This window comes from Amphiura filiformis, chromosome 6 (assembly GCF_039555335.1).
Source record: "Amphiura filiformis chromosome 6, Afil_fr2py, whole genome shotgun sequence".
NCBI lineage: Eukaryota > Metazoa > Echinodermata > Ophiuroidea > Amphilepidida > Amphiuridae > Amphiura > Amphiura filiformis.
In genome coordinates, this window is record NC_092633.1 from 37,125,895 (window position 1) to 37,141,140 (window position 15,246).

General features: G+C 37.1%; 1 protein-coding gene across 2 annotated transcripts in view; it reads right to left on the reverse strand.

Moving 5' to 3' along the window:
- Positions 1-5,449: 5,449 nt before the first annotated feature.
- LOC140155374 (uncharacterized) overlaps positions 5,450-15,246 on the reverse strand; it is a 36,092-nt gene continuing 26,295 nt past the window's right edge. For both annotated transcript variants that reach the window (XM_072178197.1, XM_072178195.1), the window contains exon 21: positions 5,450-6,046. In XM_072178197.1, coding sequence (XP_072034298.1) covers positions 5,906-6,046 — 141 coding nt within the window. In that variant the 3' untranslated portion in view covers positions 5,450-5,905. The remainder of the gene's footprint in view (positions 6,047-15,246) is intronic.

Here is a 15,246-nt window from a genome sequence, read left to right on the forward strand (position 1 = left end):
TCAAGCAACAAGCATGCAAGCTCAAACTCTTGCAGATCGTATAACATGCCGGCAGCACAGTACCTTGGGATTATGCCTTGGAGCAGACTGCTCATAGTCATTATTATGGCGATCTTTTCCTTTAGACCACCCTCGCTATATAGGGACTAAATTATTACTTTTGCATCAAGGTTTACTTTTGCATCAAGGTTAAACATTGCCAAACACTTTGAAGTCAAGGTTTAATATATTTGAAGGAGGGCAGGGCTTCGATAAATGAGGGAAATTATGGGGTAAAAAACAAGGTTAAAACAACTTTTTGTAAACAAGTGAAAATGCCTATTATGCTCGGAAGTTTTTGTCTTAAAAAACAATTTAAAAATTATCAGAAAAACAAGAAACGTACCTTCATAAAAGCAGCATCACTTCCGTTACATGAAAAGATGATCAGATGAGTGGAAAGTGGCAAAGAATTTGTGAAATGAGGGACTTTTTTAAAGAAAAATACATCGCGTTTTTTCGACAAATTCGCCATCTTGAATAAATTCAGAATTGCGTCACGCAGTAAAAAACTGTCAAACGCGTTTGAAAATGCTTGATACGCGAGCGTTAATCACTGGCAAAGCGAGCGTACATCAAGTGCTTGTGCTACGCGAAGGTTTCTGAGTTTGCATCACCGGTTTTGCATTCAGCTCTTTTACGTCCAAAATTGCGATAAAAACGTGGATTTTGGAACAAAATAAAACTTGTTCGACAAAGTAATGGGTATGTTTGAATAGCTAAAAACATGTTTAACCTTGATGTGAAAGTTTAATTTGATAAAATCGCAATTGTAACCTTATATAGCTCGGGTGGTCTAAAAGAAAAGATCGCCATTATTATTATAAGCTCTAATAGCCATAATTTATTATATAGATTATTAATTAGGCATATGTAATGAAATTATTAGTTTCCCGTCATCCGCCCGCATCACCTTTTCAATTCAATGTAAACCTGTATTTTAGCTAGAGTATCTCGAGCTAAATTGTCCTCATTCACAAACTGCTATATACAAGTTTACGTGGTGACTTAAAGGAGTATTTCGTGATCCTAGCATCCTCTATTTATGTCATTTTTCATTAGATACCACGAAAAAACCCTATTCCCAAAATTTCAGTTGATTCCGATTTTGCGTTCGCGAGTTATGCATGATTATGTGTATTACACTGCTCCATAGACAATGGTCAATGCGTTGTAATTTCGTTCTGGTGCACCAGAACGAAATTCAAATTTCACGATATCTTTGCTAAACGAATTAATCTGCAAGAAATATTTTGCACATAAACATTATGTAGCCAGAGGTTTCCAGTGATATAAAAATCTCAACTTTTTTTGAGAAAAGTGGGGGGATGAGGCTGTGGATCACGAAATGCCCCTTTAAGCTTACCTATTTAAACAGCTAGAAGATACAACAGCGATCAATTTTAAAAGTATTAAAAGTGTTGCAAATTCTAAAATCCAGCCTCGGATGTTTAGGGACCGGCACGTCATGATTCCTGACTTCAAATGAAAACTGAGAATCAATCCATCCGGTGCAGGCCGTGCAGCTGTACCACCTATTTATAAATCATGATTCGTGAAAGTTGTTGAATTTCGCTCTTCGCGATCGCGATGATTGATTGAATTGATATGGCAAGCCAATAGTGCCATATTACTAGCCATACTGCCACTCGTCAGGACAAAAACGTAAAATCACCATCGGTGAATGCAAGTATAGCAAGCGGGTAAACAGGTTGGACTAAGGGAGCGATCGTTATTTATGGCAGGGGGGAATGGGTAAATTTAGGGGGAACACGAAATTTTGTGTGGTCTTGAGGGGGAACCTGAAATTTTAGTTGAACCAGGAGGGGGATTGTTAAATTTTAAATGGAGAAAATTGGGAAAACAAGGGGAACGCGAAAATTTTGAGCGGACGCGAGGGGGGAACGCGAAATTTTTTGTCGATATTTTTGCCAAAACACCCATTCCCCCCCTGCCGTAAATAACGATCGGTCCCTAAAGCTGAATTTATAATCGATCGTGCTAGGAAAGTCTTAGGGTATATTTTGATTTTATATGGGTTTTTTTCCCGCTATCTACTAGAATTAGAAATAGCATTTAGCATCTCATCATCTCTTTCTATTGTAGAAATCATATCTCTATATTTTCATTTCATCACGTATATTTTTTTCTTTCTAAGTACAAAAGTCCCGATCAGAAATTTTAAATCGATATTACAGACTCATCCCTTTCATACCTAATGACGTTTTTATAATTAAAAAAAAAGCCATTCGGCCTAGTGCTAACCTATGAAAACAAGGGTAAAAACGGAGAAACATGTATCAGTCCCGATCAGAAATTTTAAAGCGATATTGCAGACTCATCACCTTCCGGACCTACACTAGCGTTTTTTTTAATGAGCCCAGAGCGAGCGCGTACTAGGAAAGTCTTTGGGTATATTTTGATTTTTTTTAAATGTTTTTATTTGCTATCTACTGAAGACAGCATTTAGCATCTCATCCCGATTCACCATCTTTTTATACTGTACAAGTCATGTTTTACATTATTTCCCTATATTTCATTTCATCACGTAGCGGCTGATTGTTTCTTTCTAGGACATCAGTCCCGATCAGAAATTTTAAAGTGATATTACAGACTCATCACCTTCCGGACCTACATGTTTATCTGTTTTTACCCTTGTTTTTAATTTTATAGCTCAGCACTAGGCCGAATGACGTTTTTTTTTAATGAGCACAGAGCGAGCGCGTGCTAAGAAAGTATATTTTGATTTTTAATGTTTGTTTTTTTGCTATCTACTGAAGATAGCAATTAGCACCTCATCCGATATATAAGTCAGTAATATCGCTTTAAAATTTCTGATCGGAACTGATGTAAAACGAAAAAATGAGCCGCTACGAGATGAAATGAAAATATAGAGAAAATAATGTAAAACAAGACTTCTGCAGTAGAAATATATGATAAATCGGGATGAGATGCTAAATGCTATCTTCAGTAGATAGCGAAAAACATTTTAAAAATCAGAATATACCCTAAGACTTTCTTAGCACGTACTCGCTCTGCGCGAATTAATAAAACGTCATTCGGCCTAATGCTGAGCTATTAAAAAAGGTCCGAAAGGTGGTGAGTCTATAATATCGCTTTAAATTTCCTGATACTGATGTACTAGAAAGAAAAAGTTGGCCACTACTTGAAAAAATAAAAAAAAAAATAATAATGATGATACGGGACGTGATATTAAGGGATATAGACATAGAAATAATTACCAAATTGATGTCAGACGTATTATAATGATAAAATAATTACGCCCCCAAATATTGGCTTTCATTTTAACGAATTTTGCAATGGATAATATTATAGTTGTGAATAAATGGTTGAACCGTTTGTTGCACAGTCTTGCTGCTACGTACTTTGAATAAACCTGTTTACACGCAGTGCCTATATGTGACGTGTCATGTCAAAAGGAGACACTTTTGGGCAGGCTATCAATTTTGAGGTTTTTACATATCTTAAATATAGAGATATTTGGCTCCACAACGCAGTTTTCTCAAATGAAATCGGACATTCCTGAGCGAAGATATCGAGTTCGTAAGTTATGGTATTATAAAATTGGAAATTGAGATATCGGCCTTTAAAAATATTATTGACAATGTTGAGAGTAGGAATTATCTTGAAAAATGTCTACAAAAATACAAGATGCCAGTTACATTCCGGTCTGAAATTATCAGACAATATTTTTAACAATAATAACATTAAAAATTCGCAACAATCCCAAATTGTGAAAAAATCACCCCCGGGCAGATTTTGGCTATATCTCCATTTACGATCCTGCCCAAAAGTGTCTCCTTTTGACATGACACGTCACATATGACAATATAAATCCAATAAAACAGCCATAGGCGTCAATTTTGGAAAAGGGCTCGTAATTGGTTAAAAGTAATTTCTTGGCTATTTATATTGCACTAACACATAATTGTCCCGAAGAAAAAAAAAAAACGTATACTTTCCCGAAAATACATGGCATAATTTGTATAAAGAGCAAAGAAATTGTCTTCTAACAATTACGAGCCCTTTACCAAAAGACTAATTTTGACACATGTGGTCATTTAATGGTAATTATATCATATAAGCACTGCATATACACAGGTTTATTCAAAGTACGTAGCATCAAGAGAGTGCAACAAACGGTTCAACCATTTTGTCATAACTACATTAACCGTTGCAAAATTTAGAGTGTACCTTATTGCTCTCATCCCTTAAATGCTATCTTCAATAATGGTACCAGGGTGTCCCAGAATGATTTATACCGGGAAAGATGGAATTTTTTAGGTGTGAACGGCATTTCTATTGGTCATATTGTTTGGCATTTTAAGTTCTACATATATTTAGCTTTCTCAGATTTTTTAGATTTTAAAAATTGGACGTTTCTAGTAGAAGTTAGAGAGGATTGCGTAGCAATGGTGAATTCCAAGTTTTGACAAATCAACTTATTTTGAAAATCTGTAAAAGTTATTTGGAAAATATATTTGTTGTGTCCTGTTTCTTACTACTACTAAATAGTCGATATCTATAGTTTATTTATGATATTACGAAGCAATCCTTGTATGGAATAAAGGATTTGCTATGCTTGAGTGACCTTAAACTATTCTTTATTTGGCGGCAGGTTTGAAGCCAATTATTGTGGTGTGTGAGTTTCATCATTTGAAATGCCGGCAGAGATGGCGTTTTCATAAAAGTATAGAGAAGGTTCGTCCTTAGTGTCACAGCATACATTTATGTCCACAAACCCACCCCTACGTGACGAAGAAGATAACATTTTACTGCGGTGGATGCTTGAGGGAGTTATATCCTCTGTAATAATGACATTTTTGGGTTAAAATTGTGGTAAAAATCACATAAAAAGTATGTTTTTCAACCAAAATATCTGATGTTATATTGAAATGTTTCACTTAATTCTATATCAAGAATTATTTAGCATTGTAAGCTCTACATCTGTGCCAAATTTGGTGTATTTCCTATAAAAGAATGTAGGATTTCTCCAATATATTGCACAGTGCGGCTGGATGATGGTAATAAAGGATCCATGTGTTATGGTGCCTTTGCACTGTAAATTACACACATGCCGTTTTTGTCCATTTTCAGTAACAGCAATGTCACGCAAAAACGAATCAAGCTATTTCCATGAAAGTCACAGAATAAGTAGGAGACATGTGTGGCATTGTATTGCACTTATTAAGATTAGATACACTGTTGACTATATATTTTTGATATTTTGTTCAAACACGGTATAAATCATTCTGGGACACCTTGTATAGGCCTAAGTAATTAGAAATCAAATTTATAATGGCAATGAAAGTATAGCTTTTAAACCTGTTAAAATTGTTGTAAGAAAGTATAAGAAAACAATGACAAAATGTTCCCAAGAAAGTTCAAATGTTCGATATTTATTTGCTGTCAATGAAGTGAAGTGTCTCTGAAAAGCCTTAATTCGTAATCCACTGTATTAGTTAGCTCTTGTTAATTTGACGAAATCTAGATCTAATTTTAACACGTATTTGTAGTATTTGTAATTTATATGTACATAGAATCGCACTGACTTAGTTTTAAAGGCCCATTCAGTGATCCCAACGCAAGGGCAAAAAAACAAAAACACGAAGGAAACAGCAATATTGACAAAGTTGAAGCCCCATTCAAATTCATATCTAATTTATATACTGTCAGTATATAAATTACAATAATTGTCTTAAATACACGGCTTTCGGCTGATTAACCACTAGCAGGCTATGTTAGCACATCGATGGCAATGACAAAGATACCAAAATCTGAATTTTGATGATTTTTACAATCATCCGCGAATGAGCAAATCACTGAATGGGCCTTCAAGTATTATCTACACCCGCGGCAATCTGGTGACTAATTTCTGCAACTGTTCAAAGTCAGACAACGTCGGTTCCTTGCTCCCATTCTGTGCTGTTTTTTGCCATTCAGTTATTGCAGAAAGAACTAAGAAGTACCTCTTCGATCCATCAATCTGAAGGAACAAAGATTAAGATTTTATTTAGATTTTAATTGTGATGTGCCCTGAGTAATTTGATTTAATTTAATTATTTAACTTTGTTTACAAGCTGAAAGTATTTCATGAGATGGGAAACCCCTTGTATTTTGGAATTCCCCAAATTATTGTAAACAAAGTCAGATCTATGTTTGGAACTTGGAAATTCCCAGTTCAGTATATTGCACCATAGTCAGGAAAACCCCCCAGGAAGTGATGTAATGTGAAAGGTGAATGTGTATAATTAATCTTGGGAAATCCCAAGATTGCAGCAATGTTGTGAAAATGTGATTGAAGTAATGGTTTATTAATAGATGATGGGTTTTTTGCATGAGTACTGATATAAAAAGTTGAAGGCTTTTGTTGGGACTTTACAGAATGTCATGTGAGATTGAAAACTCCACATGTGTGTGATGGTCTTCGTGCTTCAAAAAAGAAGTACATTTTAACCAGTTTATATAGCCAATAATTGAGCTAATTTTAATACAGCAACGAAGAAGACAGCGAGCACACAAAAGTGCTCTTCCTCATCAAAGGATTAAAAGTTCTTCTGTCAAATTGCTGGAGTTTGCTGGGTTTGTGAAGGCAACGCATCTGTCAAAAAACAGTGGAGCTGTGTTAAAGAAACCTGTTCCCTGGAAAAAGAGTGGTTGGTGAAAGAAACACCATTTTTGGAGAAAGCAGCACAAGGAGATATATTTGTGGAGAAAGCAGCGCAAGGAGATATTGTGGAGATAGCAGTGCAAAGGAGATTGGAGGAAGCATCATCATTTTCGTATGAGGATTTTATACGCAAGGATTTATAAATGCAAGTGTACTATGGACTTCGCTGATTTTCGCAGGACAAGTGAATAAGGATATATTACATCAGTCGTCCAGAACATTGCAAGAACTCTAGAATCACCAACAAGAAGACCGCTGGTTAAGTACCGATAGAGTAAAACTGATTGTGTGATTTTAGTGTATATTGTTGTTATATGTACCAAGCATACTTTGTTTTCAATTAAAGACTTAGATTATGTTAGCTTAATCAAACAGTGTATTTGTGTTGTGCATTCGTGTGAGTTCGGGTAAAAGGTGATTTTGGCCTTGAGTCAAGTACGACTCGTAACAAAATTGGGGGCTCGTCCGGGATATACACTGTAAAAAAAAGTTGGCATTTATATACTGAGTCTTGAAAGTGAAAGTAGAGTATGGCAGAGTTTAAAGGAGAAGAGTTTCTTGAAACTATAGATTGGGAGAAGTTTGATAAGTTGAAGAAACCTGATTTATTAGCATTTGCAAAATACTATGAATTGGATGTAAAGCAAGCCAACAGAAAACAAATAATCAAAAATGCCTTGATTGAAGTTTTGGTTGATGAAGAGTATTTTGAGGAATCCATTTTGGACAAGAGAAAAGAGGTCAAAACTGAAATCGGGGATGCAGTTAAGTTGAAAGAACTAGAAGTTCAGGTGGAAATGGAAAAAATGAAAATGCAATTGCAGTTGGACATGCAAAAGCTAGATATGCAAAATAAAGAAAAACAAGAAAGATTAGATATGGAAAATAAAGAGAAACAAGAACGGCTAGACATTGAAAAACAAAAACTAGCAATGGAAGAAAAAGCACGCCAAGAAAAGATGGCGCTTGAGCACCACAAATTAGAAATGGAAGAAAAGGAAAAACTAGCAAAAATTCAAATGGAAGCACATTTGAAAGAAAAAGAAATTGAGTTTGAACAAGAGAAGTTGGCTAAGCTAGGTGACAAATACTCATCAAGTTTCTCCTCAAAGTCAAAGTCAGGCTTTGATGTTACAAAGTATGTAAAGCTTGTGCCTAAATTCAAAGAGAAAGAAGTTGACGAGTACTTTCAACATTTTGAAAAGGTAGCTACAAATTTGAAATGGCCTCCAGAGCATTGGACCCTACTGTTACAAAGTAGTTTTGTGGGAAAGGCCAGGGAAACTTACTCAGCTCTACCAATAGAGAAGTGTAATGATTATGAAGAAGTTAAACAGGCAGTCCTTAAGGCCTATGAACTGGTGCCTGAAGCATACAGACAAAAGTTCAGAGATTCAAGAAAGCAAGCAGATCAAACCCATGTAGAATTTGCTAGAGTAAAAGAACAAATGTTTGACAGGTGGCTTGGGTCAAAATAAGTCAAAGATGATTTCGGCCAACTTAAGCAATTAGTTCTTATAGAAGAGTTCAAGAAATGTGTCCACGTTGACATTAAAACCCATTTGGATGAAAGCGCTAGCAAAATTAAGACGCTAAACGAAGCGGCGACAATGGCGGACGACTATGGCTTAACTCACAAATTGAATGGGAGTAGATTTGGTCATAACAGAAGTTATTCAAACAGGTTCAGCCATAATCAACCTAGAACAAATCAGGGTGGTACACAAGAAGGGAGATCTCAGTCTAATTCACAGCATAGTGCTGGTGGTATAGGGACCCCAGGGAGTTCAGGTAACAGAGCAAAATTTGGGACTGAATTTAAAGCCAAAGTAACTTGTACTCATTGTAAGAGACCAGGGCATACGATGACCCAGTGTTATTTCTTAAAAGGCAGACAAGATGCACAAAAACAGCAGCAAACTGCTAGTAATACTGTGGGATGTGCAGTGTCGCTTGAGTCAAAGGAAAAAGTCAGTCAAATCAAGAAACAAGAATTCCCACAAAAGGGAGGTGAGACCGACAAGGTGTGTGAAGAATTTGAACCATTTGTGTTAGAGGGAGTGGTATCACTTGGTGAGAATGGTAGTCCAAAGCCCATTAAGATTGTGCGAGATACGTGTTGTGCACGGTCTATGATTCTGGAAGGAACTTTGCCCTTTAATGAGGATAGTTCAGCAGGTAATGCTTTGATCCAGGGTATTGGGATGGAAATACTGAATGTACCTCTCCACAAAATTAACTTGACATCTGACTTGGTTTCTGGTCCTGTAACCATAGGAGTTAGACATGAATTGCCAGTCAAAGGAGTGTCCATGTTGCTAGGAAATGATCTGGCAGGGGGGAAGGTTTTCCTGACCCAATAGTCACAGAAAAGCCCTGTTTACAGGATGATAGTAGTGAAGAAAAGGAGATATTTCCTGCATGTGCAGTGACACGGGCAATGAGTAAGAGAGCTTCATTAGAAACAATTGAGGACAACCAAATTGATGACTTAGGCTACAATTTGGAAGACACATTTAGTCACAGTTGAATGAGAAAGAAGATAAACTTCCTTCTCCTGGGGATAAAAATACCCCTCAAAATGACACAGCCTCTGAGCATGAACAAATTGGGGAAACCATGAGAGACCCATTAAGTCATGACAAGCTGATTCTGGAGCAACAAAATGACCCAGAACTCAAAGAGATCAATCAAAGGGCATTGACCCTAGAAGAAGCAGAACAAAATTCTGTCTGTTTTTACAAACAAGATGGTGTGCTAATGAGAAAATGGCGCCCCCTTGATGTACCTGCCGATGAAGAGTGGAAGGTAGTGCACCAAATTGTGGTACCAAAAGTCTACCACACTGAAGTAATTAACATAGCACATGATAGTCCCATGGCAGGGCATTTGGGTGTTAAGAAAACTCATGAAAGAATTCTGAGACATTTCTGGTGGCCCACTCTCAGAAAAGATGTTTCTGAATATTGCAAAACATGTCACATATGCCAAGTAGTAGGGAAGCCAAATCAGAAAATACCTCCTGCTCCATTAAAGCCAATTCCAGCCTTTGATGAACCATTTAGTAGGGTTATTATTGATTGTGTAGGCCCCCTACCAAAGACTAAGTCAGGTAATCAATACCTTCTGACAATTATGTGCGCGTCAACACGCTTTCCTGAAGCCATACCCTTGAGAAATATTAAATCAGTGACAATAGTGAAAGCTTTAACCAAGTTCTTCACATTTGTGGGGCTCCCCAAGTCCATACAGTCAGACCAAGGATCAAACTTTACTTCTGGAGTATTTCAGCAGGTCATGTATCAATTAGGTATAGAACAGTATACCTCAAGTGCTTACCATCCAGAATCACAAGGTGCACTAGAAAGGTTCCACCAAACATTGAAAAACATGATCAGAACATACTGTTTGGAATTTCAGAGGGACTAGGATGAGGGAGTACACTTGTTGTTGTTTGCTGCTAGGGAAGCTGTTCAGGAAACTTTAGGATTTAGTCCTTTTGAGTTAGTGTTTGGACACACAGTGCGCGGGCCCTTAAAGTTGTTGAAAGAAAAGTGGCTCAATGAGAAATCAGATATCAATTTGTTGGATTATGTCTCCAATTTTAAGCATAGGCTTAACAGAGTAACTGATATTGCCAAAGAAAACTTGAAACAGGGTCAGGCCAAAATGAAACAATGGTACGATAAACATGCCAAAGAGAGAGTGTTCAAACCAGGTGCCAAAGTTCTAGTACTGTTTCCAATTCCAGGACACCCATTACAAGCCAGATATCATGGCCCATGTGAGGTAGAGTCAAAAGTGGGTGAAGTAGATTATATTATCAAGACTCCTGGTAGACGCAAGAGCAGGCAGTTATGCCACATAAATATGCTCAAAGAGTATGTTGAAAGAAGTGACAGTGGCATTCCAAAACATGTGTGTACAGTAAAACATGCTGATAATGTAGACAAACATGCCGATGTAGACAAAATCGCCAATGTAGACAAGAGTAAAGATGACAATTCTGATGTCACATTTGACCAGGATAAAGAGCTGGAGCACAAAGAGTATAATGTAAAATTGAACAATTCTGATGTGCTCACTAATTTGGACTCAAAGTTAGGTCATCTTTCTCAAGATCAACAAAGTCAAATTGCAAATTTGATTCACAAATTTGACAATATATTTCCTGATACGCCAAGTAGAACAAATGCTGCATTTCATGATGTAGATGTTGGTGATACAAAACCAATCAAGCAGCATCCTTATCGAGTCAATCCATTGAAAATGGAACATCTCAAAAATGAGATCAATTATATGCTAGACAATGATATCATAGAACCAAGTAGTAGTGAGTGGAGTTCACCGTGTATACTTGTTCCCAAGCCTGATGGTTCATACCGATTGGTCGCAGACATGAGAGCTGCAAATGTTCATTCAAAGACAGACTCGTACCCAATTCCAAGAATTGATGATTGCATAGACAAAATTGGGAATGCAAAATTTGTTAGCAAATTTGATCTTTTGAAAGGGTACTGGCAGGTTCCACTCACAGACCGTGCCAAAGAGATTTCTGCTTTTTGTACACCATTTGGTCTTTACCAATACAAAGTTATGCCATTCGGGTTGAAAAACGCACCTGCAACATTTCAGAGAATGGTGAACCAAATTGTGGCAGACATAGAGGGATGTGAAGCGTATGTAGATGATTTGATTGTTTACAGTCAAACTTGGGAACAACACATGGAACAACTCCATCAATTGTTTGAGAAGCTGTCTGAAGTACAGTTGACAGTCAATCTGGTAAGAAGTGAGTTTTGCCATGCCACAGTCACATACTTGGGATATGTTGTAGGTCAAGGTCAGGTGAAACCTATCAAAGCCAAAGTTGAAGCAATTGAGCAATACCCCACACCTGTGAACAAGAAGGCACTCATGAGATTTCTAGGAATGGTTGGCTATTATAGAAAGTTTTGTCCAAACTTTTCAGAGATAGCAAGTCCTTTGACTGATTTGTTGAAGAAAGATGCAAAATTCATTTGGTCAGAACAGTGTGAAAACGCTTTTCACAAAGTCAAATCAATACTCATGAGTTCACCAGTACTTACTGCACCTGATTTTCAGAAGCAGTTCAAGTTGACTGTTGATGCCAGTGACATAGGCTGTGGAGGTGTTGTGATGCAAGAGGGTGAAGATCAAATAGATCACCCCATTTGTTACTTTTCAAGGAAGTTCAACAAGCACCAGAGAAATTACTCCACAATTGAGAAGGAGTGTCTAGCATTGCTATTAGCATTGCTACATTTTGATGTGTATTTGGGTACCACAGTATACCCTGTGCTTGTTTTCACAGATCACAATCCCCTCACCTTCATCAACAGGATGAAGAACAAAACCAAAGACTGGTGAGGTGGAGTTTGACCTTGCAAGAGTACAATCTGGACATCAAACATATTAAGGGAAAAGACAATGTAATGGCTGATGCCCTGTCCAGAATTGCATAAAAGGGGCTGATAAACAAAAATTCCTTTTAAAAGGGAACTTGTGTGACAAGTAGTCACTGTGTATGATGAGTTAAATACTCAAAGTTGATAATATGTTGAAGTTGATGTAAAAGAAGAAAGCATTTAAGAAAGTTTTCATTACATTCGAACTTTCTTCTTTTAAGGGGGAGGGTGTGATGTGCCCTGAGTAATTTGATTTAATTTAATTATTTAACTTTGTTTACAAGCTGAAAGTATTTCATGAGATGAGAAACCCCCTTGTATTTTGGAATTTTTTTTTATTATTGTAAACAAAGTCAGATCTATGTTTGGAACTTGGAAATTCCCAGTTCAGTATATTGCACCATAGTCAGGAAAAACCCCAGGAAGTGATGTAATGTGAAAGGTGAATGTATAATTAATCTTGGGAAATCCCAAGATTGCAGCAATGTTGTGAAAATGTGATTGAAGTAATGGTTTATTAATAGATGATGGGTTTTTGCATGAGTACTGATATAAAAAAGTTGAAGGCTTTTGTTGGGACTTTACAGAATGTCATGTGAGATTGAAAACTCCACATGTGTGTGATGGTCTTCGTGCTTCAAAAAAGTACATTTTAACCAGTTTATATAGCCAATAATTGAGCTAATTTTAATACAGCAACGAAGAAGACAGCGAGCACACAAAAATGCTCTTCCTCATCAAAGGATTAAAAGTTCTTCTGTCAAATTGCTGGAGTTTGCTGGGTTTGTGAAGGCAACGCATCTGTCAAAAAACAGTGGAGCTGTGTTAAAGAAACCTGTTCCCTGGAAAAAGAGTGGTTGGTGAAAGAAACACCATTTTTGGAGAAAGCAGCGCAAGGAGATATATTTGTGGAGAAAGCAGCGCAAGGAGATATTGTGGAGATAGCAGTGCAAAGGAGATTGGAGGAAGCATCATCATTTTCGTATGAGGATTTTATACGCAAGGATTTATAAACGCAAGTGTACTATGGACTTCGCTGATTTTCGCAGGACAAGTGAATAAGGATATATTACATCAGTCGTCCAGAACATTGCAAGAACTCTAGAATCACCAACAAGAAGACCGCTGGTTAAGTACCGATAGAGTAAAACTGATTGTGTGATTTTAGTGTATATTGTTGTTATATGTACCAAGCATATCTATAGTTTCAAGAAACTCTTCTGCTTTAAACTCTGCCATACTCTACTTTCACTTTCAAGACTCAGTATATAAATGCCAACTTTTTTTACAGTGTATTTCCCGGACGAGCCCCCAATTTTGTTACGAGTCGTACTTGACTCAAGGCCAAAATCACCTTTTACCCGAACTCACACGAATGCACAACACAAATACACTGTTTGATTAAGCTAACATAATCTAAGTCTTTAATTGAAAACAAATTATGCTTGGTACATATAACAACAATATACACTAAAATCACACAATCAGTTTTACTCTATCGGTACTTAACCAGCGGTCTTCTTGTTGGTGATTCTAGAGTTCTTGCAATGTTCTGGACGACTGATGTAATATATCCTTATTCACTTGTCCTGCGAAAATCAGCGAAGTCCATAGTACACTTGCATTTATAAATCCTTGCGTATAAAATCCTCATACGAAAATGATGATGCTTCCTCCAATCTCCTTTGCACTGCTATCTCCACAATATCTCCTTGCGCTGCTTTCTCCACAAATATATCTCCTTGCGCTGCTTTCTCCAAAAATGGTGTTTCTTTCACCAACCACTCTTTTTCCAGGGAACAGGTTTCTTTAACACAGCTCCACTGTTTTTTGACAGATGCGTTGCCTTCACAAACCCAGCAAACTCCAGCAATTTGACAGAAGAACTTTTAATCCTTTGATGAGGAAGAGCACTTTTGTGCGCTCGCTGTCTTCTTCGTTGCTGTATTAAAATTAGCTCAATTATTGGCTATATAAACTGGTTAAAATGTACTTCTTTTTGAAGCACGAAGACCATCACACACATGTGGAGTTTTCAATCTCACATGACATTCTGTAAAGTCCCAACAAAAGCCTTCAACTTTTTATATCAGTACTCATGCAAAAACCCATCATCTATTAATAAACCATTACTTCAATCACATTTTCACAACATTGCTGCAATCTTGGGATTTCCCAAGATTAATTATACACATTCACCTTTCACATTACATCACTTCCTGGGGGGTTTTCCTGACTATGGTGCAATATACTGAACTGGGAATTTCCAAGTTCCAAACATAGATCTGACTTTGTTTTCAATAATTTGGGGAATTCAAAAATACAAGGGGTTTCCCATCTCATGAAATACTTTCAGCTTGTAAACAAAGTTAAATAATTAAATTAAATCAAATTACTCAGGGCACATCACAATACATAACCCAGTAGTACCATACTAACTTCTATAGAGGTTGATTGCGCATCAGATGTTTTGAGGGTGTTGTGAAATGTCTAAAAACTGTGCTTTTGAACCGCGGAACGCCCTTCGGAATATTCCAAAGCACAATGCTTAGATTTTCACAGATACCCGAAAAATAACTGATGTAAAGCCATTAACCTAATTCATAAAAGTCACCTTTCACTCTTTTATGTGCATCAGCGTCTCGTTTTTCTTCTTTTGAATATGAAAACGAAATTCAATTAATTTTAACTTTATATATCTTTTCTTTTCTTTTTTTTACGGGCCACCAAGGTTTCTTTTTGTTTTGTATATACTTTTAAAAGTATATTTCGTTTGAATTATGTTACTTGTTTGCCTTTGCCACAATGATCATCCTTGATATAATGAAGACTTATGCCCCCAGCATACTTTCCTGCCGCTTGCCGCTGCGGCAAGCGGCAGGGCGTTTCAACCAATGACAAGCCTTGATTGTGTCCGTTTGTCTGCAATGCGCGTGCGCCACGCCGCTCAGCGGCAAGCGGCAGGGTAGTATGAAACCAGCTTTAGCAGAGAGAGTGCTTAATCGTGAGAAAAATCAGAACACACTTTTATATGGGAGATGAATTTTTCCCACAAACACACCCCACCCAGACCCTAAACCTTCTTAT